Here is a 27,417-nt window from a genome sequence, read left to right as displayed (position 1 = left end):
CACTAAAACACAAGGCCTAGACAAAAGCAATATCAAGACAGAATAGAATTTAATTAAATAAATCTGTTAATGTTACTTCTAAATAGTCTGTTTAAAACCGTCAATTTTATTTACTGCTTTTAATTTCGACGACTACAGATTCATAATAATGACTGTTACTGTTCCATTATCCAACAGATTCTGAAAACAATACATTTGTTTTGTATAAACTACGTTGTCTGGGTGTGGTACAGGAACGGCAGAGTGAGTTTGTTAATAATTCCGCTTTTGATACGACAGTTCCTGCAGCTTTGAAAAAAATGAATAATTATGAAGTAAAATCGCTTCCTTCAAAGTATAAGTTCATGTACTCTCACCAACCACAACCTTCTTATGGCTTCCTAGATTAAGATTACTTCTCGGTTCTTGTCGCTAATATTGGTTTCTAGTTTTATCGTCAGCTATGTGGATTCGAAAATTATGGTGACCCGTTATTTTATCGTGTTTTTTTTACATGTCCAACTTTCCATTTATAAATTATCACTTCGGACATTGTTTAGAAGTTTCCTAGCGACAAAACAGACAACAGGGTTCGGAATGACGCAATCTCAAAAAATGCTGTTTATAACTCGACACGTGTGCGAATGACCACACGCTTCGAAAGACAAAACTGCTTATTGTTGCAAATTTTGATGAAAATAAAGAAAATGAAAACGATTTGACGATTTTTATTTTAAAAAGTGGTACAATCGAGATTTCATTAGCCCGAGAACAAATGAAAAATACGCCAGTCCGAAGCCGGACCTTCTTTGAAAAACGTTATACAAAATTGATGTTTGTGGCTAAAAATGGAGCAATAATAAGCCACCACAACTTGACCCGGGAAGGGCGGGTAGAGAGTTTTTTACTTGATGTATGAGAGACTTGTTCGAAAGTTGGCCGATTGCGAAAGATTTCCAATACCAAAGTCGTAAGATGAGTGCGATTTTACAACACTGGGCAATAATGGAAATAACGCTGTATAGATAAATTATTATCATTTGATAAGTTCAAGCTACACTGCTGCTTTGGTATGTTCACTGGCCTAGTTGTCAAGGAAGCTGGCCGGTAACCAGGCAATAGACAACAAGGCACCTTTGTGAGAATGTGACGCAGACGACAGAAAAGATCATTTTCTGTATTTCTTTATTTCAATGGGTTGCGCCTTGTCCTGTTTTGTCTTCTTCAGCTGAAAAAACTTCCTTTGCGGTTTACCCACTAGCTAATATATTTGATCAGCTCTGACGCAATAGAAAATTGTGCAGGGTGGCAAAACAAACAAGGGAAGTTGTACGATGATAATCTGTGATAAGCAATTTAAGACTAATTGTTATGATCACGAACTCTGCCTTCCTCCCGGTTGTCATTATAGATGAGCTTGAAAATTGTGTAAAAATGACTAAAATGGACTTATTCGCATCCATATCAAAGTAGTAAAATAAGCTAAAATACAGTACAGTAAGACAATCTATGATAAGTTCTGACTTTAAGCAACACACACTGCTTTAGTCATCACTTGATGCAATCTTGCTATAAATAGGTGTGTACATTTGGCATTCACAGCACGATCGTATCTCTTGTGTGTACTCAATCCAAACTTCCTTGTACACAGTCTTTCCCGTCAAACTGCTTAAAGACGGATCAAACTCGAAATTGCCTGTTGATCGCAAAAATGACAGAAGCAGATTCCGCTGGAAGCACAGTCCCATATTGGCAGCACATTGCCGGTCAGCATCGCGGCAAACAACTTCATTGATGTAAGGCGGGAACCGGTCATTCTCAAGCCGAGTGGTGGCCGCACATTCGGTACATAACCGATGCGTACTGGCGCCGTCCGGTATCGTACCTCGCCCCTGACACCCACGGAAAATGGTGCCTGGGGACGTGGGAACATTCCTTTTGTGGCGCTGAAGTTCAGCGTCAGATTGTTGTTCATCAGCTTCACGCTTTCCAATTTTACGCGAGCTTTGAATTTTGGTGGTCGGCGTCGTTGCAGATATCGATTTCGTTGTGGTTGGTGGTGGCATGTCAGCATGTGCCAAGTTGTCGATGACAGTCAAATCCTCAAAGCCACATGCATCGATCACTTCCACACCCATGTACCGCTTAATGAACCCTCCTACTTCCTTCAACTGCTTCATAAGTTCCGTGACATTCTTACGCAAGCAGACTATAGGACCTAGTTCATCTTGAATCCTAGTAACTTTTGCACGATTTTGGCAAATTTCTGGACCAGGTCTTGCTGTTGTTGCCGGTACTGGCGTTGGCCGCAGAGTCGTTTTGGGCCTATGAAACCTCTTTCGCCATGGCCACCGACGTACACGACGTCGCACGTTTGGTCGCAGGTTATGAGCCCTTGGCCACGGTAGTGGGTCTTCCCATTCTTCCTCAGGATCAAGATCAATGAGCGAGGCAGAGGAATCTTTGAGTAGTAAGCAGCAGATCGCGACAGTAATGATTGATACTGTGACCAACGTCTGTTTCAAAAAAGTAAAAACGTCAGTGGTAAACAAAGTAATGTGACACGTTATCAACTGAAGCACATGCCAAACGGTAACGCAAGTGGACGCAAGTAGCAGTCGCAAGTTCGACTTGCGTACAGACTTGCGTTGGGTGGCCAAAGGAACACGCAAGTTTAGTCGCTAGTGCACGCACGTTTACGAAAAGTCATTTAAATGCAACGAGGTGCAATTCAGTATTTGAAGAAAACTGCAAAAAATGCGTTGACTTGCGATGGGTAATCTCGACCAAAGTGAACGCAAAAAACGAAAGTGTACGCAAGTGCACGCAAGTCCTGGCCAAACGGAGACGCAAGTGGACCCAAGTCATCAACTTGCGTCTACTTTCGTTGCCGTTTGGTCAGGGCTTAAGAGAGATTGATAAATAAGCTTTTCGGTGCATTGTTTACGTGAGAGGTGGAAGAAAAATTGGCTTTAAGAATGGAGCAAACTATTTGAATTTTGATGAGAGTATGTACTTAACCACCACGACATTTTACTGCCGCCTGAGACTAACTACAAAAAGAGCTAAATTGAATCACGGCATCATGTTAACCTCAAGATTCGTTCCTGGCATTAAAAGATAACATAATGATCATGATAATGCCATGAAACATTAGTGTATACGCACCTTCATTTCAGTAGTTAGTACAAACACGGTCAAGATTGCAAACTGAAAGAAAGCACACAAATAGGTCCAATCATGTTATGAACTATACATAGCCGCCTTTTTGCGTAAAGAGTACGTCCATGACTATAATTACTATCGTCACACTACTTTAAATTTGTCTCCTACGAGGCGCTGATATCACGCATAACACACGTTGGACAAATATTGCTACGAATATTTCTGCATAGTACATAAAACTCGATAATTATCAGGCCAAGAACATGTTAAAGGTGTAAGATGTGAGACTGACGTAATACACAGAACTGTTTATTGCATTGACGTAAGATAATAACGTCAAACGATTACAGATTTATTTAATATCGTTTGCTTGTTCTTAAAAGATTACAATCTTGTAAGCTGGATGAGAAAACAATCAACTCAAGTAAAAAAATTTCTAGCCAAGTCCTTGCTTCGTAATTACGTTTTATTTTTTACATCGTACATATAGAGCAATTTTCACTTGTGTCGAAAGCAATTCTCGTTTGCTTTGGTTTTGCATTACTACTCTAAGTAACTGGTTTACAGTAAAAAGCTCGCGCCACTGTACCGCTGTCTCGTCCTTTCAGAAGTAAAACCAAGACCAGTCGTGACTCGCTTCCAAACGTTTTTTTCGCGCTTTGCGCTGGCTACATGAATTTGCTTCGAGTTTTAATTGGATCGCTGAATTGGCTGTGTCCTTTGCGACAAGCCAGAGTGATAACTTTGGTCTTGGTTTTACGATACTCAATCGAAAATCGCTCTAAAGTACAAATAGCAAATAACACTAAATTGACTCAACTTTCGTTTTCTCATGAAGTGTGACACCGTGTTTATCGTTTAACTTTTCAACTCTGAGAGAATTGTATTGATCTTCTATGTACAAATACAATGCTGTCGAATAACTTTCCTTTATCTACCCAACAAAATCAATTTTAACGGAAAGTCCCTTCCAGTTTTAGCAGTCGGTGACAGGGTTGAAGGTGGTCCATGGGTTCTATCTCTTAGCTGTGGTTTCTGTAGCAAAAATGCTAAAAGAAGTTTACTCCACCTAGAATTTGACAAAATGTCCTGATTTGCAAAAGCATAGACACTTTATCGATATTACTCCAACCAATACATGATACAAAGTTATATGAATCAGTGTCAAAGACAAAACTACGCGGTGTACACGTATGAAATCAGGGTAACGATTTGCACTTCTGGGCCCGGTTGTTCAAAGCACGATTAAGCTAATCCAGGATTAGCGTGATATTTGATTTCAATTTTATAACATTTCGTTAAGGTTTTCTGTTAATACATTTAATCCCCCAGTTTTGACGTGGACCAAACTCAAACGTCACAAAACATTAGCTATGGAAAACTTTTTAAACAAGAGAAATTAAAACCTTGATCATCTTTTAATCCTGGGTTAGCGTTAATCGCCTTTCGAACAACCCGGCCCTGGACGTTAGAAAAGAGATCTAGAGGCACTGAGAGTCAATTTTCTTGCCCAAAATCGATCACAACACACCGAGCCCAACAAGAATCAAAAATTCAACCTCTCAATCCAGTATCCAACGCACTAACCGCAAAGTTTCATCGAATAACTGAGTTCGCGATCACTTGAACAAAAACATGCCATGACTCGTAAAATTTCCAAATGTTATTAATTTTTCTTGGAGACCTTTTAGATTTGCAGCTGAAGTTTTTCGTGAAAAAGTTTTCTTACAATAAATGATGAAAATTGTTCTACATTAAAAACAACTTTTGTTCCAGAATTACCACGCGTGTCAAGTGATTCTCGAGAACGTCAGACTGAAGAAAGTTTCCGGTACTGCGAAAAGAACAAAGCTAAACAGTTATCTTTAGGATACTGAATAAAGCTGCCGAATTTAAAAAAAACCCATAACTTTGTATAGAGGCTAAAGGCTGGAGTAACGCCATAGAATGACTATGCCTATATACAGATCAAGCGACAGAAGCAACCTCCGAATCCCTCCCCCACCCCCCTCGCCCCCCGTAAGAAAACAATGTCAAAATGTCTACCTCGTCAATTATAAGCTACACACGCAAAATTCTAACGGTAAGCGTGCAATTGAATAAGGTTATGAATTATTTTCTTAAATGTCGAGCTACGTTGATTTATAAACGTGACAAACCGAACACGAGCGCGAAGTCCTTTTCACGTGGCTCCAATTTTCCGCAATTCTCTCTCTTTGTTTCCGTCTTTGTAATATTACCTGCATGTTTTTGCTGGTTTTACCAAGATGTCCTCGCTTGATTTTAGGACAGTTGTATTTCTGTAAATTGTAGAATCTCTTAACTTGAGCTCAGTTAAATTTTTTTCTACAACCGATTACGTTCACAGTGAATAATTGCAGGAGCCCACTCCTGTATTTCGACTAAAATTGATTTAAGTTATAACGTGACAGTCAAATACATTCTAAGATACTATACTATGATTTAAGGATAAAATAAACAAACAATGTTAACATCTAAGAAAAGAATTTAATTATTACACAAAAATAAAAATTCTTCCAAATAAACAAATATTTTGTTCTCGAGCTCAGTATACCGATAACAGATAAAAGAATATGACCTTTGAGTGAATGCAAACGTTATTCAAAAACTCACGCAGCAATTATATTTTTTGTAAAAAAATAAAAAGCCAAAGAACTTACACTAAAATGATCTCGACTACCTTACCTTCGTAAAGAATGCTGAAACTGTCTTTGAATTCGAAGCTTGACAAATTTCAAAGATCTTTCACGATCGACGACCTGATGCCGGAACAAAAGAGTTTAGAACAACCACGTTTACCTAGCAAAAACGGTAATCTTACAATTGACTCTGTTCCTATCGAAGAGATTTTAAGGAAGCTTTCGATGAACCGAAACTTTACCGATAAACTAGATTTTTGATTTACAATTTCGTATTAAACATGTTTATATTGTTCATTTTGTGCGAAAATTTACATGAAAAGTATGGACTAGAAGCGGTTGAAATATAATAAATGCTCTTTCAAATGGAAAACACCAATATCTATCTAAAAACTAAAGGAAGCTTAATCAATTGCACGCGATTTTCAACTTAAAGATATACGTTTTGTTTCCAAACTTTAATATAGTTTGTGTTTGTGAAAATGTCTCAGCAATGTTCAACTTTAGAAATAGCAAAGAAGCTCCTTTTCGTGTTTTACAAAGCATTAATTTATGGAGTCGATATGGTACTTGAAATCAACAAAAGAAAAAGTAAAATACAAAGCTTCGCCAATATGGTAGTTCGGAGTGGTTTGAAGTGGTTTTCTTGTTACTTAAGCCTATATAGAGTTACATCCTTTGTAATATACCTCTTAACCAGTGGAGTCCGAAGATTACATCTTCCCATTGTAACAATGCATTGTCAAACATGGATCACGAGTTATCGGCAATAGCCTCAGTTTTTCCCAACTGGTATTGTATGAAATGTATGAAGCCAATTCAAGAGATTCTCCATGCTGATACACGAGGATTGAGTTAAGATAATGTTTCTACTTCCTATTACGCGGTGAAAGAAATGTATATTGAAATGGCAGCAGTATTCTTAAAGAGGCGACCATAAGGTGGATTTTGCAGGAACATGTTCAGCCACTCCTTAAATTAAACCGATAAGTGCAAACTTAAAAAAATGGCATAAAATATGACCACTAACAATTCAGCAAAAAAATCAACCGGGCTACGTTACGTCTGTTATTAGCAATCCATCTCGATTTTTTACAGTGTTAGTGGTGATTATTCCTTTATGGTCTTAATTATTGCATCTTTAGTTTTCTTAAACCTTATCGTTACCATTATTTCACGATTGTTATCGATTTGTTATTTGTTACATCTCGTTCATCTCCGTAGAGTTGTTTATCGTGACACGATAAACAATTCAAATATAATTACGGTCGTCATGTAAAAACCCCCAAACCAAGCTTTGTTACTTAGAAAAAATAATGAACAGACGGATTCCATGAAATGATAAAATACTTTTCAGGTCTTTTCATAATTTCTGGTAAATTGTGTTAACCGAAATTTCAAAGAGAGCTCCCGAAAACTTTTCAAAACATTCAAACTGATTTACTTAAGTTGTAACAACGCTAAGATTGGCGCCAAAAGCTAGGATTTGTGAACTAAGTATTTTAAGTTGCATCTGACGTCATCGCCGCCATGTTGGCCGTGAACATTAACGAATGATAAAGTCTTGCTTTCTGGCTTTCTTAGCTCCACCAATCACGGTTGCTCTTTTTTGGTATCTGAATTATCAATAATAGAAACTTTGACACACTCAAGTAGCCACAAAATACCTCAAAACGATTTTGATTTCGAAGGTATTAATAAATAGTACTACGGTTTACGAAACTTCGAAAACGTACTTTATAATTTGTGTGTTATCATGATTTTATATTGCACACGGTTAACGTGTACACACGTGCCAAGTTGCGTTTGCAATTTTGGAAAGTACGTCACACCTCAAACGTCTATTAACGCAAGTAACGATTACTGTATAAGTCGTTTGCATCGTACTTCATCAGAATTGCAAAATCTGAACCGTGTTCTCTGCGTGTTCATGCCAACTTTTCCAAAGTTCATGCAAATTTCCATGTCTGCACAATTGTTTTCCTTTTCCCTTTGTGATTAACGATGGTTCGAGGTTGTCAGCATGCCAAGAACGGTACAAAACCCAGTAATACGAGTCTATCAATTGGCTTTTACACAAAGCAAACCTCTCAATGTGAAGATGGAGTAAAAAGGAAGAATATTTTAGGACACTCAGTTGCCCACATTTTTCAGACCATTGTACGAATCCTTCATTTCAGTCGCCATTTTGTTGTACAAAGCTCCCTTATTTGCGAAATATTGTTCGCTAATAACTTCGTCAAGAGCAACTTTCTTGTCTTAAAACTTTGCAAAATGGTTTTATTTGGCCTACAATCATTTCTTATTAGTTTAAATAAAACATGCTACTAAATCGAGCAAAAAAATATTAATAACTTCTCTGTAAACCATCTCATGATACGGTTAGTTTTTGCAAACTGACACGTATTCAGTGTATCTAGTAAGGATTAAATAGTTCCAAAAACTTACCTACTGTTTTGACCTCCTTTGCTTCATTGAACAGAAAGCCGAAATTACATAGCTTGTTTCTAAAATAAACTTATTTCTTGAATTACCAGTCAAGAAATGACAGGAAGGATATTGAATACGGCAATATTTGAGAGCGAAAAGTCCCAACTACTTCTCTTGTTCTTGAAATATCCGATATGACACTTTTGTGTTATAAGGCAATACCGTAAAAGGTAAGAAATCGTATAAAATGCTTCTATTTATGTCAAACAATACTATTTTAATTTCGACTTTTCTAAATTTGTAAGTTTCTTTCGTCTCGTGACTCCCACACTAAGACGCGCATGTCCGGACACAAAATGATAAAAAAACTTCTATGCAGCTTCTCTCACGCACTGACGCCATAAATAGAGCTTTTTCATGGCAGCCTTTTCTTGTGCTACCAATTCGGGGATGAGAGGGGGGGGGGGGGTGGGGAATGTTTTGTGTGAGAATTGAGCCGTATTTCCCAAAGGAGAAAAAATTTGATGGTTTCGAACACCTTTGGGCTGTCTTGACGTAAATGAAACATCATGGCAGAGTGTGTCACATAAAATCCCTCAATATTTTGCCAAACATAGATCAGTACTCCAAAGATATTTCATAATAATTTCAAAAAGGTGACAGCAAAATACAAATGGTCTGTTACACAATGACGAGAAGATAAAGCAATATATGATAATAATAAAAATTATGTTTGTTTAGATCAGTTACCTTCTTAATGAATTAGATCAAGTTGAAACCCCAGATTTGCAAGCTTTTTTGCGATCAATAAAATTAGACAATTCACGTCAATAAACAAACACAAGTTATAGAGAAGTAGTCACGATTGAGTTCTAAGCTAAAACGGTCATCCCCTTCAATGTCTCTTAACATTAGTATTTTGGCACAAATACGAAACTCCGTGACAAGCCTGCTGTAAAAGATTGTTTTCTTTTGAATTGGTTCTGAGTTGCAGGACTCCATTCAGCAAACCTCTAGGACCGAGATCAGTCTACTCAATCAAGAACTGCTAAGGCTCGATAAAAATTCATGATAAAAAAATTAAAACTCAAACATTTCGTTCACCTGAGCCTGTCTTCTTGCCTTCCATGAATGATATTAGGTGATCAGTCTAACGTAAGTAAGTATCATCCATTTAATAGCAAGAGAAAAGTAGTCATCAAAGAATCTTAAATGTGGACTATCTTGTGACTTTTTAATAAAATCTAGCAAGACATAGTTTCTCTGTTAACGCTCGTAAAGCTCTATGTTCTTTAAATTCGATATGTTTTAGCAGATAGGAGTATAAGGTTAAATAATAATAAAAAAACAATGTCCGTATAATGGCAAAAAAATAAGTAAATTTAGTCTTAATATGCATGTTTGTGTTGCTGTTCTTGTTTATGCCTTTAGTACCTGACCCTAACACTAAAGATGGCTGCCCAGTTTTTAATTAGCCCATTATGGTTATTTCGGGCAGCCATGTACTCATTTCTATTATATCACACTATTTTTGTAAACGTATTTTTACTTGGGTACGAATAAAGTTGTTTTTGTTGCTGTTATTGTTGTTCTTGTTATCGCGTGAAATTAGACATACTTCCTATTCCATTTTCCAGGTCTTCCATTAGTCTAGCCCAAGTTTTAATTTCCCATTCCTTCAAGGTATAATATCTCAATGTCACCGAAAATGATACACCAGCATCGATTGGTCCCCCTGAATGTCGTTGTATTGCGAATGAGTATTAACGTTCGTTCGATTAGATTACACACTACTAAATTTCCACTTCGCTGAACGCCGAAAGCAGCAGCTAAAAAAAACCAGGACACTTGGCAGTTTTTAAAAGAGTAGTGAAAACATTCATTTCTTTATGTATTAAAGAAGAAGATTTTACGAAGCCAGGATGACCGCAAAAAGACCTTTTTATTTACGATCACTATTTACTGCTTATAGAAATAATGGGAAGAATTATTTTTACATCGAACGACTTTTCCTTTATTTATAATCAGCAAGTTTTAAGTATGAAAAGTATTGACTTTTTGACGAGAAATTAGATTTCGATTGATCGATTTGGTTAAAAGCAACGAAAGCAATAGAATATAAAAATCTTAGAAATTATGTTACAGTCATTAGTTTATACGAGTCTTGAAAAATGTAGCTTGTGAGTTCGTCGTTCCCAATCTCTTTCAATCTTCCCCAATCTTAGCATATCCTTGTTCCTCAGGCTTTTTGTTTATTCTCACCCTTTTCGGTATTTCATACACTAAGATTATCTACCGGTATAGATTATTATTTTTACGCGTCCTTTGAATTGAAGACAATTATGTACGTTGCGACATTGACCTCAGATAGCATGACTTAGGCTTGATCTTATATTTAGAGTGACGTCAGAGACAGCCTATTAGCTACGTGGACGGTCAAAGGCTAAGAATATTAACTCTTATGTCAGTAAACTGAATTGATATTCACACCAAAGCAAATATTGTTTAAGGGACTCAAGAGAAGTTTCAAAAAAAGTCTTGAATTTGAAACATCAACCGAAAGAAAAACGTTTATTTTTTAATCCGCGAAAACGTAAGCCGTCAGTGAGCAACAATTTTAAGATTAAACACAATTTAACCTCTAATCGTTTAATACGGGTAATTTTACTGTCATCAGTTTCACGATGATAAATGAACTTTCAAAGTTGCACGGACAAGACAGAAACCAATATTGATCCGATAAATTAACCGAAAACCAATTTACACAAGCGAGCGCCTTTTCTTATTTTTAGTAACTGATTTTTTTCTCCTAGGAAGAAGCATGGATAGAAGGACGAAAGGAACATAAAAACTGGAGCGAGACTTATATTACTCTGCGCGTGGGTTACTGACTAGTATTCTTTTTCAAGAGGTTTTTCAAGAGCTTAGGAAATAAATTTGAGACGGATCTGGCCCACGTACGGCTAGCTAAATAACCAAACTCAAACAGTGCTAATGTTTGGTAGTCACCACACCGAAACGAGCCTTTACAAAAACACTGTTTCACAACGAAAGCTCGACATTGCTTTGCAAAAAACAGACTTTGGAGTAGATCGAAAGTGATATTACTTCTTTTGTCGCGAGTACAGTATTTAGTTGAATTGAAATAAAATATAACCAAAAAAAAAACTAAAATAGATTTTCCTTTTTAACGTCATTTAAAGTTCAACGTTGTTTTTCATATCATTGTCACGAGCCGGCGTAACGACTGCTTGTTTGTGAGGTTTCGATCAATTTAATCTTCATTTAGTCGACGTTGTTTACAACAAAAAAGGTATGTTTTCATGTACTTTGCACTTTTATTTCCGAGACTACATGTAAGTATTCTAAAAACGTGGTCTTATTTAGTTGTAGCAATGTAAAGATATTATACTTTCTGATCGACAGATTTATTTGCAACGAGAACTTCATTTCAAAGCTTTACAGGACTATACACGAGCCGGAAAAACTACAATTTCACTTAAAAAGATTTTTTAAAGCTATCGTATTCTGCTAAGGTCTTTAGAATTATGCTTTGTGAATTCTTTGGTCTAAGTGAAAAACTAAGGTGTCGACAAATTTTTTATATACCGTACTTTATTGATGTTTAGTAACTAACTACTCTTTTTACATTCTGGCTTCCGACATATTTCTGTAAAAATAAATTCACTCACAATAAGAAACTTTGAAGGGATAAAGGTGCAAACTTGTTAACTTTAAGCGGTTTGTTAAAATGATGTGACAAATTCAAAGAACTCCGTAGGTCAGTCATTTATTTAAAATTATATTGTTTTAATATTTGGTTATTACTTTTAATTGTTAATACTGCACACTAAATGGTTGTGCACTCAATTAACTTTCCGTGGGCATTTCATATTACATTTGTGATGCATTTTCTCAATGGTTGATACAGTGATTACATGTACGGCGAATCGATTTTATCCCACAGCTGCAATTATATCTCTACCGAGAGAAAGCAAGAAAACCAGATTGAGAAAACCTGACCGTCTGGCTTGGTGAGCTGATATCAGGAAACAATGAAGGTATTTATTCACACTGAAAATCGTATTTATCACATCCGGCTTTATTTATTTATTGCGGTTGGACAAACTCCGTACATTGGGAATTACTTATTAGTAGCTTTATTATTTGCTCTCAAGCAAACCTGGAAAGGCCAAACGACTGAAAATGGACTGAAACCGAGTTCTTTAGGCCTTTACACAAACCTCGTTCCCAGGGTCCTGAGAGCCGGTGACTATGTCGTCACACTGCAATATTACGTTGCTAACATAACCATTATTAAGAGCTGACGACCTTGATATTTAAATGTACTGCTACTTTCCACTTTTAAATATCGTATTTCAGTAACTCGTCAGTATAATGATATGGGCTGGAATTATTTTGCATTTAAATGTGACACATGAGGTTAAATGACTTGAAAGGAACTGTGTCTGTCATAATAGAGTAATTTTCAATTGAGTGTTATAAAACAGAAAGCAAAGTAATCAATCTAGCCAATCACAAAGTACACACACAATCCAGTGAGCCAATCAAAACTCGAAGCAAATGCATTTCGCAGGCAGGAAGCGCGGGAAAACGTGCGCGAGCGAGTCACGATTGGTTTTGGTTTTAGTTTTAGGTTTGATTGGCTGAGAAAGTGGCGCAAGATTTTTAAACCAATCAATTAACATAATAGTGCAAAACTAATGCAAACGCAAATTAATTTTGACACTCAAGTGAAAACCGCTCTTATCCCTCAACTGGAAACTAGTTTAAATCTGTTTAACCTGTTTTTGGTCAATCATTTTTCATTGTAACCAGGTTTGTTTAGTAGCCATAGGTTCTTAAGTCGTTTAACTTAACTTGTAAAACTGAGCTGCATACTTACCTATTGGTCTATATTGATCGATGGGCCTTCTAAATTCTGGAAATTGATTTCTTGTTGCCTCCCAATATGAGCTTCCTTAACCGTCATTGACAAAAATAGCACAATATAAAGTTTTGAACGTTGTTTTGTTTCAGGCGAAAACAATACTTGTAGTCTTGGCTCCTCTTATTACGTGTATCCTTGTAGTGCGGGGGTATTTCCCAGAGGAAGAAGATGGAAGCCAAGATATTAGCAGAGATCCGAATATACTTTCTGGACTGTTTAAACGACACATAATACCTAGAAAATGGAATGGTTACCCACGCCGTACTAGGATGACAAGAACGTCAAGATATCCATGGAAAATAAGGACAACACAGAATTCACCACGGGTAGGCAATCATCCTCATACAACGAAACCAACTGCTTCTCCGTCGACAACTCCGGACATTTGCCGAAATCACAGAGTGGTTTCTCGGATCCAAGACGAATCTGGTCCCATTGTGTGCTTACGTAGGACTAAAAAAGAGTTGTTGGTACAACTGGAGTCTGTCGGTGGATTCATCAAAAGGTACACAGCTATTAATGTTACAGACGCCTGTGGCTTTGAAGATCTGGCAGCGTTCCCGAAAGGAGAACCAAAGACACCGAAGAGTTTCGAACACACGACCAAGCCTACGAAAGTTCCCGACATCACAACGCCGACAACTGTGAAGCATCTAATTCACCGTCATGACCAGTACCGTGCCGATCAAGACGAATACGATTTCAAATTACAACGCCTGAAAAGGAGCCTTCCCACGTCACCGGGCACGTTTATACGTGGGTGTCAGGGACGGGGTACAATTCCAGACGGTACAAAACTACATCGGTTATGTACCGAATGCTCAGCCACCACACGACTTGCCGACGATCGATTTCCAAATTACATCAATGAAGTGATTTGTCAAGACAGTGACCACCAATGTGCAGCGAAAATGGGAATCTGTCTTCAGCGGACCCTTCAGTTGTCTTTCCTGCGATTTGACGGCAAGTTTGAGCGCGACGATCAGCTCAGTGCCCTTACGGGAAAAACTGTTTACAGGGAAGTGTGGGAGTCGTACACTCAGGAGATACGATCGTGTTGCGAATGCCAAATGTATCCTTTTATTTATCACGTGATCGCTTCAAGGGATGACGGAGATGATGGTGATGACGGTGATGATGATGATGATGATCGATGACGTCATACGATGATGATGACGAGAACTAAACAAACAATTCTCAACACAGCTAGTGGCAGTTATAAAGGAGCTTCGTCACGGGGATCTCTCAGATTTTTGGTCTAAGCTGTTGTAAATTTAGTGGTAGGCAACCTAACCAATGAAAAACATTATCTTTGAACATCTAAAGAAAGATATAACCTTAATTTGAGGATATAAATCAAACCACGGTTATAAATATCGATTTTTTGAAGATGCACGCAAAAAAAACTTGAAAAGTTTAGCCTCAATCTTTCAAGTTGCAATCCATTTCCATCCTAGCCATCTGCAGCAAAAGACACTTGTTAACAGTTTCAGTGCTCCAATATAGCAACTGTTAATCAACCATTATTTTTAGGTTTCCTACGACACAAATATATATTTTGGCTGTTCAAAAATCTGTTTAAACCCGTGACATAGCCCCTTTAAAACAAGTTTTTGGAATATTTTTTGTTATATTCAAATCTGATTTGCTATTAGCATGTCCTAGTCAAGCATTTATTGGACAGAAGACTTACGTGCCATGTCTGTGATAATGTTTTGTACAGTGTACCGTCATGTCGAAGTTATTGGACAGTTTGTGTCATTTGAGCTTGCCCTGTGAACTGGAATTTTTTTCAAATTATGCAGTGGTACCTCGATTTAACGAAGTGCCAAGGGACTTGGGAAATTTGTTCGTTATATCGAGAGTTCGTTATATCGAAAACCTCCATTTAACGAATTTTCGGGAAAACAATCAAAATATTCGCAATATCGAGTTATTTTCAACGGTGTTATGTTCCGCTACCCAGCATTTCGTTCTTTGTCTCAGTATAGAACTGTACATAGCTACGATTCAACGATTTACAAGTTGGACCCATGCTTTCTGGTTGTCCGGTTTTCTTTGAAACTCGCATGATATTCCAGACTAAAGTGTACTCCAGTTAGTCCTATTTCCATAAATAAAATAATCCATGTCACTGCAGTGATCTCAGTGTGTTACTTAGTTTTTAGAGTACTTCTTAATAAGCTTGCTGAGTGTGCATCGAGCTTCTTTAATCTTCAAATTATGTTGTTGCGCAACATTAGGTTTATTGAGAACACATTTAGGGACGGTTCATTTTTTATGAGATGGGGGGGGGGGGGGCTGGTAAGATTTGAGGGGGGCTATCCGAAAAAATTTGGCTTTAAAGGGGGGCCAGCCAAAAAAATATGGTCTGTAAGGGGGGGTCACTAAATATAATTGTACTTTTAAGTGTTGTAAAGAGGCTTCTGTAAGAGTAAAAAAAAATTGCCAGAATGCCCAAAATAACATTCCTGAGGTTCTCAAAATTCAATTTTTCCCGGGGAAGCATGCCCCCGAACCCCCTACTTTGTTATGTACCAAATGCCATTAACTCAACCCAACAGCTTATTGGTTAAGTGCAGACAACCCATACTAACAGACGACATCCACAATAAACAGTTGAGGCAATGCCAGCTTTTTGGGATGTGTTTTTTGTACACTGATAAATTCTTTATTCACAAGGCTCGATATATTTTAATTTCACTTGATTATTGGTTTTTTTTTTGTGGGGGGGGGGGGGGTCATCGAAAAAAAATTGATATTGAGGGGGGGCCAGGCAAAAATTTTCGATAAAGAAGGGGGGCCATTATATATAACAGTGACTATCTATGAAATCCCACCAGCCCCCCCTACCCCATAAAAAATGAACGGTCCCTTATGTGAGAGCCCAAACTTTTTTGTGGACTTTTATCTTTTCTTGCTCGAGCTCTATTAACTTTTTAATGAATTTTTTATATGAACTATGAATTTAAAAATTTATAAAATATTTTTGGAACAAGAAAAGAAAAATGTTTCGTTCTGTGTTCACTTGATAGATCATACCAGAACGAAATTTTTTTTTCCGGAATGAAAACCGGAATGAACTCATTCTGGAATGACTTGACTTTCGTCTCGGTATCTCGGTATGTAAACGGATACAAAGATGTACATGTATATAGGGATAGAATGATTTCGTTCGGGAATAAAAGTCTTTCCGTAATCATCAAAAGAGGTCAAAACAGTCCTTGGCCCTTTACTTTTCACTTTAGAGTCATCATCGATCGGGAAAGGCGCAAAAAGACGCTGAAAAACAACGAAAAATGATGGAGGCGTAAACAATTTAATGTCTTCGAATTGTGCGGTTTTTACTAGACGTTTACAGCTAACAAAAAGAAGGTACCGCTTATTCAATGCATTGTTACATTTTTGGTACTATTTAATACATCATGTATGTCTTATATAATCAAATAAATGCAATCGCAACGACCGGAATATATTTAGATTACTTAGTTCAGTTTTGATTCATTTGATCTTGTTTTAAATGCCCGACACTTCAAACCTTTCGCTTTGGAGCTAATTCTTAAATATGTATTATTCCAATTGTCACATACGACCAGCAAAAGCTGTTAACGTGCTTTGCATTTCAATACTCCAACTGGGCAATTATTTGCATACGCTCTCGACGATTGTTTCACTACTGAGGTTTTTCGCTCACGGACGCCGCTACAAAACGCGTTACTCGACATAATCGCTCACCATAATTGCAGAAAATATTGATTGTACTTTCTTGGTCGAAAGGTAGGTCGATAACGGGTTACGTCGGATACTTTTAATATTTATAGCGCCTGTTCATACGATGCATTTTTTAAATCTGAGTCATGTCCTGTACAACGGTTTGACCGTGAGTTCCGTTTTGTATTGCCCGGTTTACTGCTAATAATCGTTACCGGTAACGTTTTGTGAGGCATCAATGTTTGCCAAGCGATTTTTGGACTCGAAAATTTATAAAGCAATAGGAAATTTATCTAGGAAGAATTTCGGGTTAAAATATATATAAAATGTTGGGTTTATAGCCCTTGAAACGCCTTTGTGTTACCAAGGAGTTAATTTAAATGTGCACCACGTTGGTACACCAGACTACATTTAGCGGAGGTGTAAAAAACAAACAATACGTTGGCAATAGAAATTTGATTTTCCCATAAAAAAGAGTCCTGTTCAAAAGCTGTGCCAAAAAGGGTTAATTTTTGTCTCGCAGGAAACAATATTCCTTGGAAAATATTTGAAGTGAAAAGGAAATCGAAAGAGCAATGCACTTCCGTGAACCAGTCAGCGGCAGCCCAAAGGCCACAACAGACCATGCGCTTCACGAGATGAAATCATGACAATTTAGTAAGAAACCAAAATAGTAATTCTAGCGGCAATTTCTACGAATGAAATGCGCTGAAAACGATTGGAAAATTTCTAAACACGGCCGTTGAATTAAAGATTTAGATGTCAAATAACGAAGGAGGGCGTCCACTGATAGATTTCGTCTCAGACGGCCGCCTAAATGGCCCCGATGTAGTGCCTTATCACGCGGACCCGGCGAGCTATAGCACAGCCATCGTTGGCGGCTCGCATTACGATAATAGAACTTCTGAACAAAGACCTTTACTCGGCAGATCGCGATCGCGGATGGACAGTCATAGCGACACTGAATACCAGGGAAACCACTTTGATGATCCAGAGTTTACCAGCATTATTCACTCCGCCGAACAAGCTATTGATGTGGGAATTTTACCTGAACGAATTTATCAAGGTTCTAGTGGCAGTTACTTCGTGAAAGACAAAGAAGGGGTAAGATTTTGTTATCTGTGCATACAGTGTATAACTTTAAACCCTACAGATGTATTTGACTCTCTCTTATAACTTGCCTCGGCGTAACCCACTGCAGAGGTCTCAAACAGAGAGAGAGATAATGTGTCGTTTATTTTAGTCAATGATAGCTTGCTGTGTCGATGGTAGAGCCATTTCCGGTTTCTTCAGTTGCACTGAAATTGCTCAATATGTACACTGCAAGGTGTTTGTCTCTCTAGATAAAAGCAAAGTTTCTGGAAGCCTCACAATCTCCACGTATATCCCTTGTTATCTCTGTTGTTGTTAAAACTGTGGACGTTTGACATGTATTATTAATTTAGTATTGATATACATTTACCAAATGCATTAATTAATTTTCTTCATTAATGTTATAATCCTTGGCTTAAAAAGAACTACTTAACTGTGTTCAAAATCGTTTGGTCAAAATGGCAAAGAGCAAAAATTATGAAAACATTTTGTAGGCTCTTTGGCCAATCTTCCTTTGCATGGTTTTCATATTACATTGTACAGTAGACACATATCCAACTACATGTACTGCCCCCCCCCCCCCCCCCCCCTCCCGGCTGCTTTCCAGGGGGATTCCATAAAAGGTTACAATGTTACAACAACATAATTATTGTGCGTGAAGGGATTTTTATTCATCATTGCTGTAAATGATTTACCTTCAAAAAATTCTTTGGATATCATCTCTGATCACACTCAGGACTTTGTTGGACATGAGCAAATTTTGGTTGGACAATGTCCGATGACCGACTGTTATTTGCAGCTCTGCACCTAGTATTTGAGAATAGTTTACATAAATGGTGAATGGACTGCATTATTCATTTCAAGCATTCAAATTTAATTTGAATATTGTAATCATCCAACCGTAGCCCAAGCTTGACCTTATTTGAAACATTGATTCCATGTCCATCACACTAAGTAACCATTACTGTGCAACACTGCACATGCCTTCTTAGTGACTACAGTATTATTATACATAATTCAATGTTATTGTTGTTGTTGTTGTTTACAGAAAAAGATCGGTGTATTTAAACCCAAAGATGAAGAACCATATGGTCATCTAAACCCTAAATGGACAAAGTGGTGTCACAAGATCTGTTGTCCATGTTGTTTTGGTAGAAATTGTTTAATTCCAAACCAGGGATATCTATCAGAGGCTGGAGCGAGCCTTGTGGATCAGAAACTTGGTCTACATATTGTCCCAAAAACAAAGGTAAGAAACCAGAGAAGAGCAGATCTTTAGTGCACTTAAATTTCCATATGTTATTGTGTTTACTTAACAAAATGAGTGAAATTATTTTGTACATCGGAGGAAAACAAGCAATGATGCCATCCTCAAGGAGGAAAGAAGTCTGAAAAAATTCAAAGCTATACTGGTGTGATGCTCTACCAACAAATTGAGCCATGAAACCACACATTAGGAGCTAGGGCCTGGGATTTCCTGCAACCCAGAAAATGGCATTCTCTGTGTTCCCAAAGGTTTTCCTGCACGCTAGATAAATAAAAAAAGGTGGATTTAAGAGTATGAGAAACACAATGCTGGTTCCAAAATAATCATTTAATTACTGGAACAGAGAGAACAGTTGCACAAAATTCCACTTAACCTCATTACTTTATGCAACCATGCCCAGGTTATTTTTGTGGGTCTGCTTGGCTCCTAATGCATAACTTTATAGCTCAGTTGGTAGAACATTGCACTAAAGAGGTACAAAGATGTACATGTAGGTGATGTCACAGAGGTCACGGAATTAAATTTGAAACAAAAGGGAGTTTTATAGCAGGTATCCCTCTTCTCTCCCAAATCCCCTCCCCCTTTTTCCTCCCTCCCCCTCATCTTTCGCAACACCTCAGTACTACCACGCCTTCTAGAATGAATTACACTGTAAGTTGCAATTTAAGTTACTTGTACTCCAGTGAGTAAAATCAAATTTAATTCACAAATAGCCTTTCAAGAACAATTGCCAAGGGAAAAGATGAAAAAAATATTCAAATCAATCATGTAGTTCCCTAGGCTCTTAATCAAAGAAATGCAGTGTGTGACATACATGTAGGCAGGCTTTTAGCCAGGTGGTAGTCCAGGAGTCCTATGGGTGGCCACTTTTCAGAGAAAATTGATATGAATAACTGTATACATAGAGAGTTTTTTTTGGAAATTTAGAAATCTTTAGATACCTTTGTACTCATTACTGCAGGAAAACACCTTGCATGCTCCTCAGGCCCTCCTATGGGGACAAAGTCTAGCCTTATAAAAATTTTGGACTCCCACTTTTTAAATCCTGGCTAAAAGCCTGCATGTAGGCTCATACAGGTTCTCTCACATTGTTCCTTATTTGGTTCATGAAACTAATCAAAACTTGTTAATTTCCAGGTTGTTAGACTCGCTAGTGATACATTTAACTACACTGCATTTGATCGTGCGAAGGCAAGGTCAAAAAAGTTTGCCACAGAAAGATTTCCTGATACTTTAGGAAAACATGTTAAAGCTGGTCTCCCTCCTAAGGTATGTTTGTTACATTTAACAGGAACTATTTTTTTCTCTGGCTGTCTTTTCTTGAATAATTTCATCTTATTAGTACCTCAGTATATCTCTTAGATGGTATGCATGCTGTTATTTTAGTTTTACAGGTGCTATTCTAGATACAGTACATCCTACATGTACTTCCACCTGCATGCTTAAATTGAAATGTTTTGCTTTCTCCACAGGAAGGCATAATCCATAACATAATTCTTATTTATATTAACCCTGTTTCCTCAGTCCATGGTGTAAGAAATGGTCCTCTTTTTTAACTGATTTATGACCCACATGGTAAATCTGTTTTGGCCATGCATTCAAAACCCATGGGAAAAAGCTTACAATGCTGCTTTTGCAGCTGTTCAACTGGATTTATAAGACGTGTGCTGTAAAATACTTAACTGTACATGTGACTTGTAGATACATAAACACAACTGCATGCACTACATGTATGTTTGACAAAAGCACAGTATAGTTATGTTGTAGGGTAAATTTACTGAGCAATAGTACACTGTATACATGTATAACCAACAAAGGAAAAGATTATTGCAAGCAAAACTGGAGTTAATGTTAACCCCAAGCATACTCTGGTGAAGCAAACCACAAGCATTAACTAGTGACATTCTGTCATTCCGCCATTCTGCTGAATAGGGTCACTCATGAAGTGAGACACTTGAAACTTTGTTACCAAGTCTTTTATTTCTCTGTATAACATTTTGACAGTCAGTGTTGTTTTCTTTTGCATTTTTCAGCTTGGCTCCTTTCAGTGCTTCGTAGATGGTTATAAAGATGCCGAGTTTCATCTCAGGAAGATAGAAGTGGAACCTCTTCCTGCTGCCACTAACAAAGATTTTCTTTTTCAATTTCAAAAACTTGTCTGTCTGGATTACATCATTAGGAATACAGGTACAGTGCATGTACCGAAATTTAAACATCACGTGTGCTAATTTTATAGTCATTCTACTATTTTTAACATAATGTTTGTTTAGCTATGTCATCCTTCCATTCATTCAACCATTTACAGTACCGCTCAGAAATAAGCGTCCATCGCATACGCACCTTATACGCACATACGCAGACGCACATACGTGTATACGCATACGCAGATACGCACATACGCATATGCGCGTATGCAACGAAGCATAAACACATACCCACTTCTTTGTTATTCATTCCTCTAAGTTTTCTTTGTGTTGTATTTTTGGGAAAAACAAAAGAAAAATCTTTGCGATAAAAACTTTAAAAGGCGGCAGACGATCGAGTAGTGTTTGTCTTGCCTTGAAGTACGTAGTTTTAGGACGATTATCGTTCGGCATTTCGAGACAAACAGACAAGAGTTTTGTTTATGTTACATGTAACAAGATTCAGCCGCTCATAAACGTGAACTTCTCGATAGTTCAACGTACCTCGAAGGGGTCGCTCAAGTGTTGTTTTGTCTGTTCCTTTGTTTCTTTCTTCTCATGTCAAGTTAATCAAAAAGTGCCCTTTAATTTTGATACAACTTATTTTACTCATTCATGATCTTAAAAATAAATTGCAAAAAAACTAATCTGTATTGCAATAAAGGGTTTCAAACATGGCTCACTACTGTATCAACACTGTACACCTGACTGGAAACCAAACTCTCCACACTTGTTTTTCCAGTCTACTGACTTGAACTTTTCTTGTTTAGTTGCTTTTGTCAAATCTTGCTATTGATTTAGTGCAGTTATGGTATTGCTGGCAAAAGATGAGACTGACAAAAATCATGAAAATATCCTCTACTATTTTGATTAAATCTTGGCCCTAAATGACACCTGGGTTTAAGGGCCATGTTCGATTAAGTTTATCCAGGGTCTTTAGTTCTAATTTTGTCAAATGTTAGGCTTTACAAAACAATGGCAGTGAATAACTCTTTATAAAAAAATAACTCTTGAATTCATAAAAGAAAAAAAAAACTTGTTCATCTTTCAAACAATATGCCCCTGGTCTGCAAGGTCAAGTTTAAACTAACTTGCTGCCAGTGCTAAATGTAGTTGGGTACAATTTCAGTTAAATCTACATATCAATTTGCCTTTCATCTTGTTCTCCTTTTAGATCGTGGAAATGATAATTGGCTTATAAAATATGAAAAAACTCCAGAGGTGGATCGGCAAGTAGAAGGCGAAGAAGGGGTGAGGACTCACTCAATAAATAAATAACTAGTATTAGTAGAAACTCAGCCATGTTCTATAAAAAATCTAGGAATCTGACTGGTTGTCCCATCGTTTTCTATTCACCGATAGAACATGATCTTGCACACATTGCTCTCTAAAGGGAGAATTATTCTTGATTTGTGGCTCAAAAGTAAATAAAATTGAAAGTTTTGGACTACAATCCTTTAGAGTTTCTACTAAAACAATTAGAAAACTTACCCTCGTTTTCTATGAGCTGATAAACAACTTGGTTGGGCCTAGTTGACTATTTAGCCGCTAAAAGGGCGGAAAAAAAAGAAAAATAAAAAAAAAAAAAAAAAAAAAAAAAAAAAAAAAAAAAAAAAAAAAAACCGAACGAAAAAAAGGGAGAACAAAACGGGATCCAATAGAACACAGCTGCGTTTCTACTAATGCTTGTAGAATACTCGGGCCTGTAGTCTAACTGTTGAATAAAACAATAACTAAATAACTGCACACAAATACGTTCAACTTGGTACATTGTACATGTATGTTGGTGACTCCCAAAACTTGTTATTTTTGTTTGTTTCAAACAAAAGGATGCAAAGGAAATGATTTTTCCTGGTTGCCTAATGGGCGTGCTGGGACCATTGTGTGCCAGCCCAAGGGCCTTTCTCAGTGCCCTTAACTTTATCTGTCAACTTAAAAGTCCAAGAAAGTTGAGATGCTTGGTTCAAATAGTTTACAGCTGTAGTTTGTACATGCCAACTTTTATTTTTGTTTTACCCAGGGAGACTGGGATTATGTGGATCCTCCTAAAATATTTGTGGCTGCTATAGACAATGGGCTGGCATTCCCTTTTAAACATCCAGACTCTTGGAGAGCTTGTAAGTTCAAATCATATGCGCAACTACACCGACTGTTGGTTTAATTTAGAAAACTGTGTATTGTGACATATTCAATTGCATTGTTGCACTTGAATTTTATTTACAGTGTTTTGTAAAGAACAGTGTACATGTCTTCTGTATAAGGATGAACTTGGAAATAGCTTTTTAGAAAATGATCATTTGAAAATTGTCAATTAAATTGAAAATGGTTATTTTAAGAAGAGAGTCCTGATTGCATGCATGAAATAAAAAAAATCTATTTATTTGTCTCCTCCCCCCATCAACCCCCTACCCCTTCCCCTCTACTAATATATCTTTGAAACTATTATTCTTTGTTTTTTGCTACTAACAACTGTTTTCCAGTTGCTATCAAGACCCAAATTTAAAACAGTCATGTTTTCTGTGGCAGATCCATTTTACTGGGCGTGGTTAACGCAAGCCAAGGAGCCCTTTATGGATGAGATATCAAACCTCGTATTACCTTTGCTAGCAGATATGAATTTTGTTCAGGACCTCACAGAAGATTTGTACCTTCTTTTTCGGGTATGAACTGATCAGTACTGTAATTACTCTTTTGTTCTCTATGTCAGATTTTATGATTCATAGGGATGGAATGGTACACAAAGAATGGTTTTTTATTGTTTAAATTTGCTGATTTGTATCACATTTTAATTCAAAGAACTTTATTCTGACTTTTGGTGTGTGAACATTTTTTTTATAGGAGGATAAAGGCTTTGATAAATCATTGTTTGAGCGCCAAATGTCAGTTTTAAGAGGACAGGTAGGAATGTGTCAATGTCTTGCAAAACTTCGAGTCGAATTTTTTTAACAAAGCATGGTAGCTCCACCATCCTCACCCTCCCCACCTCTGAGTCACACTTTGTTGAAAAAGTAGTCCGCAGGGCTCATTCTCTTTTGACTCATTACTGCTTACTGCCTGTAATGTTAATTTTTTGTTTTTATTTTATTGCTTTTCAGATATTAAATTTAACTCAAGCTCTGCGTGATAAGAAATCGCCACTGCAGCTCGTCCAGATGCCAGTTGTTACTGTAGAACGAAGAAAGATCGTGGACGGAGAACGGTTAAGAAGTCAGAGTCACGCATTCACTCAGAGCTTTCAACACAGATCACCATTTTTCTCCTGGTGCTAATCCAAAGAGGACGTAACGCAATAATGTCACGCAATGAATGATCTATTCAGTTGATTCCAAAAGGATGAATGGACACAAGGAGATAAATTTATGGCCAAGACCCATCATTTAGAAACTGACAGCAAACCATAAAACAAGATGTTCCAGCCCGGTTGGTCTGGTACTGAATATTCTCTGGTCTGGTGCTCAGAACCTAGTGTGCATGCTTGATCATTTAAAGATCAAAATGATGCAAAACTGCTTGAAATGAAGCTGGTTTTTTCTGTTTAACCTGTAGATTACCCACTCTAGGTTTAAAAATTAGAATATTTAATTTTGCTAGATTTATGTTGATGTTGTAGAGGAAGGAACACATGCAAGAACATTAATTTATAATCGATTCAAATTGGAATGAAACTGTATAGCGTCAGTTAAAATGAATCAGACAGTACGCACTTTTGCTGCTACATGTATGAATGAATGAATGTTTTTGCGATACAAATGACAATGAGGATATGTTAAATATACGGACAGAATTTAATACTGAGTACAAACATACATGAAATTCAAATTATGTCACAATAGGACAGAATAACACACATACACAGTTGTATGCTTTGGTAAAGAATATTGATAGTCCTCGGAATAAAAATTGCCCGAGGCGTTTTTTAGATGAAAGAAAATTAGAGTTAAGAAAATTCGAGATGGCAACATCGCCGTCTTGTGCGTCACAATAAAACCACCAAGGGACTATTTTTGGGTAGGGAAGGGGAGGTTAAAAGTTTAGATGGACATTTTCAAATCAGTAAAATAAATAGTTATTTGTTGTGATTGATAGAATGTTACTGATACGTTTCAGCTGTATTCCGGAACTGTTTAATATGACTTCCATTTGTCCTGAATTTATTGTCCCCCCGCTTTCCTTGATAGCATGTAAACATTGACACATTCTTTTGCCTGGTTTCCACGAGCGACACAAGTTCATGCCCAAACACAAGAGTTCTTATTTTACATTTAAAACGAGAGCTTGGGGGGGGGGGGGGTCAAATTTTGTCCATAATTGTAATTATTGTGCAAGTTGGGGTGGGAGGGTGGGGGGCAAGTGGATTTAGACCCTTCCGCCTCCCGTACCTTTTACTCCCGCCTCCCATACCCATCACTCGCTACCCGTCCTTTCCGCAGTGGTTCCCTCCTCTTTGTGCTGTTTCAATTGCAAAATACAACAAAATGTTGCAAAATGTTTCTCAATTTCTCCGATTCCCACCCTCTCTTCTCCCGCCCCCCCCCCCCGCCCCTTTTCTCCCGGACTCCCGCCCCCCTGTCCTATCCCACGAGCATCGCAAGAGCAAGAATCGCAAACGTTTGTTTTTTGTGCCTGTTTTTTGCTTGCGTCGCTGATGGCTTTCGTCTGAAAGAAGTGTAAATTAATGTATTATTAATAATAAATTAATTGTTTGCGATCGCAAAAATAATTTTTGTCCAACAACAACTCATTTAAGCAGAAAAATACCCAAGAGTTATAAATAAACCGAACACGAACCTGAAGGATTGTCGAGATTGGGGAAGATTGAGACGGATCACACACAAACGAACTTCAAAAACTAATAGTCACTTTTCTCTTAGGCGGTTTGTTTTCTCATTACAGGCCACGTGATGTTCTCAGAGAATTTTCCTTTTATCCACGTAAAATGTATTCATTCATATACACGCGACTATTTGAAAATTTGAAACCAGGAATTCCCAAGAGTATCATCACATGGTCTGTAACGGGGCAACAAAACGCCCAAGCGAAAAAAGTCTATTCAGGACGAGTTCTTTTCAGATGCTGGAAAGTAGACCATTAACTCTAAGGTAATTTAAGTGTAATACTCCATAATTTTCGAGCTTTTTTTAAAGTTCGCGGACACCGTACCTCACCGATTTCGCTGAAATTTGGCATGCAGTCTTGTTTTAGGGTCCTAACTACCAAATGGATATTAAAAAGTTTCAATTCTTTTTATTTTGGAAAATATCGAGAAGGCCGATTTGAAGCGTCCGTGACGGCCCGCCAACATGGCGGATCGAAGGTGTTCTTGTTAGTTCGACACTGAACCTGCCGTCACAGTTTCTCGATCATACTTGGCATAGTTATAAAGAACTATCTTTCTTCTTTCTATATATCAAAATAGATTTGGCAAATGTTGAGTTTGGATGATCAACGGCCAGAAGTTCGAAGGTATGTTAACGATGTTTTGAACAGTCTCAAATTTACTACAAAATGAAAGGCTTATAACTCCACTGTTATCTCGATTTAGAACAAGCCATTTACCATGAACAAAGCTTGTTCATTGGTGAATTGATTCCATTAATAAAAAAATTGGGGAAATGTAACCGTTAAGAATAAAAAATTATGGAACCTCTAGTAAATTGGCCATTTCAGCGCCATTTCAGCGGATCAGCTCATTTAACAGCAAATAATCGGGAGAAACATGAAAGGGTTACAGTCGTTTATAATAAGCAGTTTCCATGTATTCTTTGCTTATCTGAAACAAATACATGATCTTTGCCAAAGATATGCGATTTTTGAGCGTACGATCGTTTCTCCAAATTTTTATGTCGGCAACTTTATTTTATTTGTTGTCGAGATTATACGCTGTTGTTATTCAAGTATTCGTTTCACAAGAACTTCTGTTGCTCGCATTTCCCAAATCACTGTTTAAGAAATTGCCCATTCCGTAACAGGGTCATTCTT

At 37.4% G+C, this 27,417-nt stretch overlaps 3 protein-coding genes across 5 annotated transcripts in view; 2 read left to right on the top strand and 1 right to left on the bottom strand.

The window, feature by feature from the left end:
- The window catches only part of LOC144642517 (uncharacterized), a 109,390-nt gene extending 95,862 nt beyond the window's left edge, over positions 1-13,528 (bottom strand). Inside the window, exons 1-4 of one of the 3 annotated variants that reach the window (XM_078501485.1) lie at positions 8,253-8,334; positions 5,851-5,924; positions 3,148-3,189; positions 94-2,495 (exon numbers count right to left, since the gene is read on the bottom strand). In XM_078501485.1, coding sequence (XP_078357611.1) covers positions 1,524-2,495; positions 3,148-3,153 — 978 coding nt within the window. In that variant the 5' untranslated portion in view covers positions 3,154-3,189; positions 5,851-5,924; positions 8,253-8,334 and the 3' untranslated portion in view covers positions 94-1,523. Of the gene's footprint in view, positions 1-93; positions 2,496-3,147; positions 3,190-5,850; positions 6,006-8,252; positions 8,335-13,140 lie in introns of those variants that run through there. The other 2 variants (XR_013568743.1, XM_078501486.1) reach the window with 2 other exon arrangements.
- On the top strand, positions 11,477-15,324 carry LOC144642516 (uncharacterized). The gene is made up of 3 exons (XM_078501484.1): positions 11,477-11,547; positions 12,202-12,295; positions 13,275-15,324. The coding sequence occupies exons 2-3, from the start codon at positions 12,290-12,292 to the stop codon at positions 14,340-14,342; spliced, it is 1,074 nt and encodes a 357-aa protein (XP_078357610.1). The 5' UTR covers positions 11,477-11,547; positions 12,202-12,289; the 3' UTR covers positions 14,343-15,324.
- Positions 15,325-17,548: 2,224 nt separating this feature from the next.
- On the top strand, positions 17,549-25,550 carry LOC144642540 (phosphatidylinositol 4-kinase type 2-alpha-like). The gene is made up of 9 exons (XM_078501515.1): positions 17,549-18,000; positions 19,037-19,237; positions 20,393-20,524; positions 21,289-21,442; positions 22,613-22,689; positions 23,459-23,555; positions 23,965-24,098; positions 24,277-24,336; positions 24,534-25,550. Exons 1-9 carry the CDS (start codon positions 17,656-17,658, stop codon positions 24,705-24,707), a joined length of 1,374 nt encoding a protein of 457 aa, XP_078357641.1. The 5' UTR covers positions 17,549-17,655; the 3' UTR covers positions 24,708-25,550.
- Positions 25,551-27,417: the final 1,867 nt, after the last annotated feature.

The sequence above is a fragment of the Oculina patagonica genome, chromosome 2 (genome assembly GCF_052425735.1).
Source record: "Oculina patagonica isolate OP01 chromosome 2, crgOcupat, whole genome shotgun sequence".
Lineage (NCBI taxonomy): Eukaryota > Metazoa > Cnidaria > Anthozoa > Scleractinia > Oculinidae > Oculina > Oculina patagonica.
Note: the sequence above shows the minus strand (reverse complement) of the source record. Positions and strands in the feature narration are given on the sequence as shown.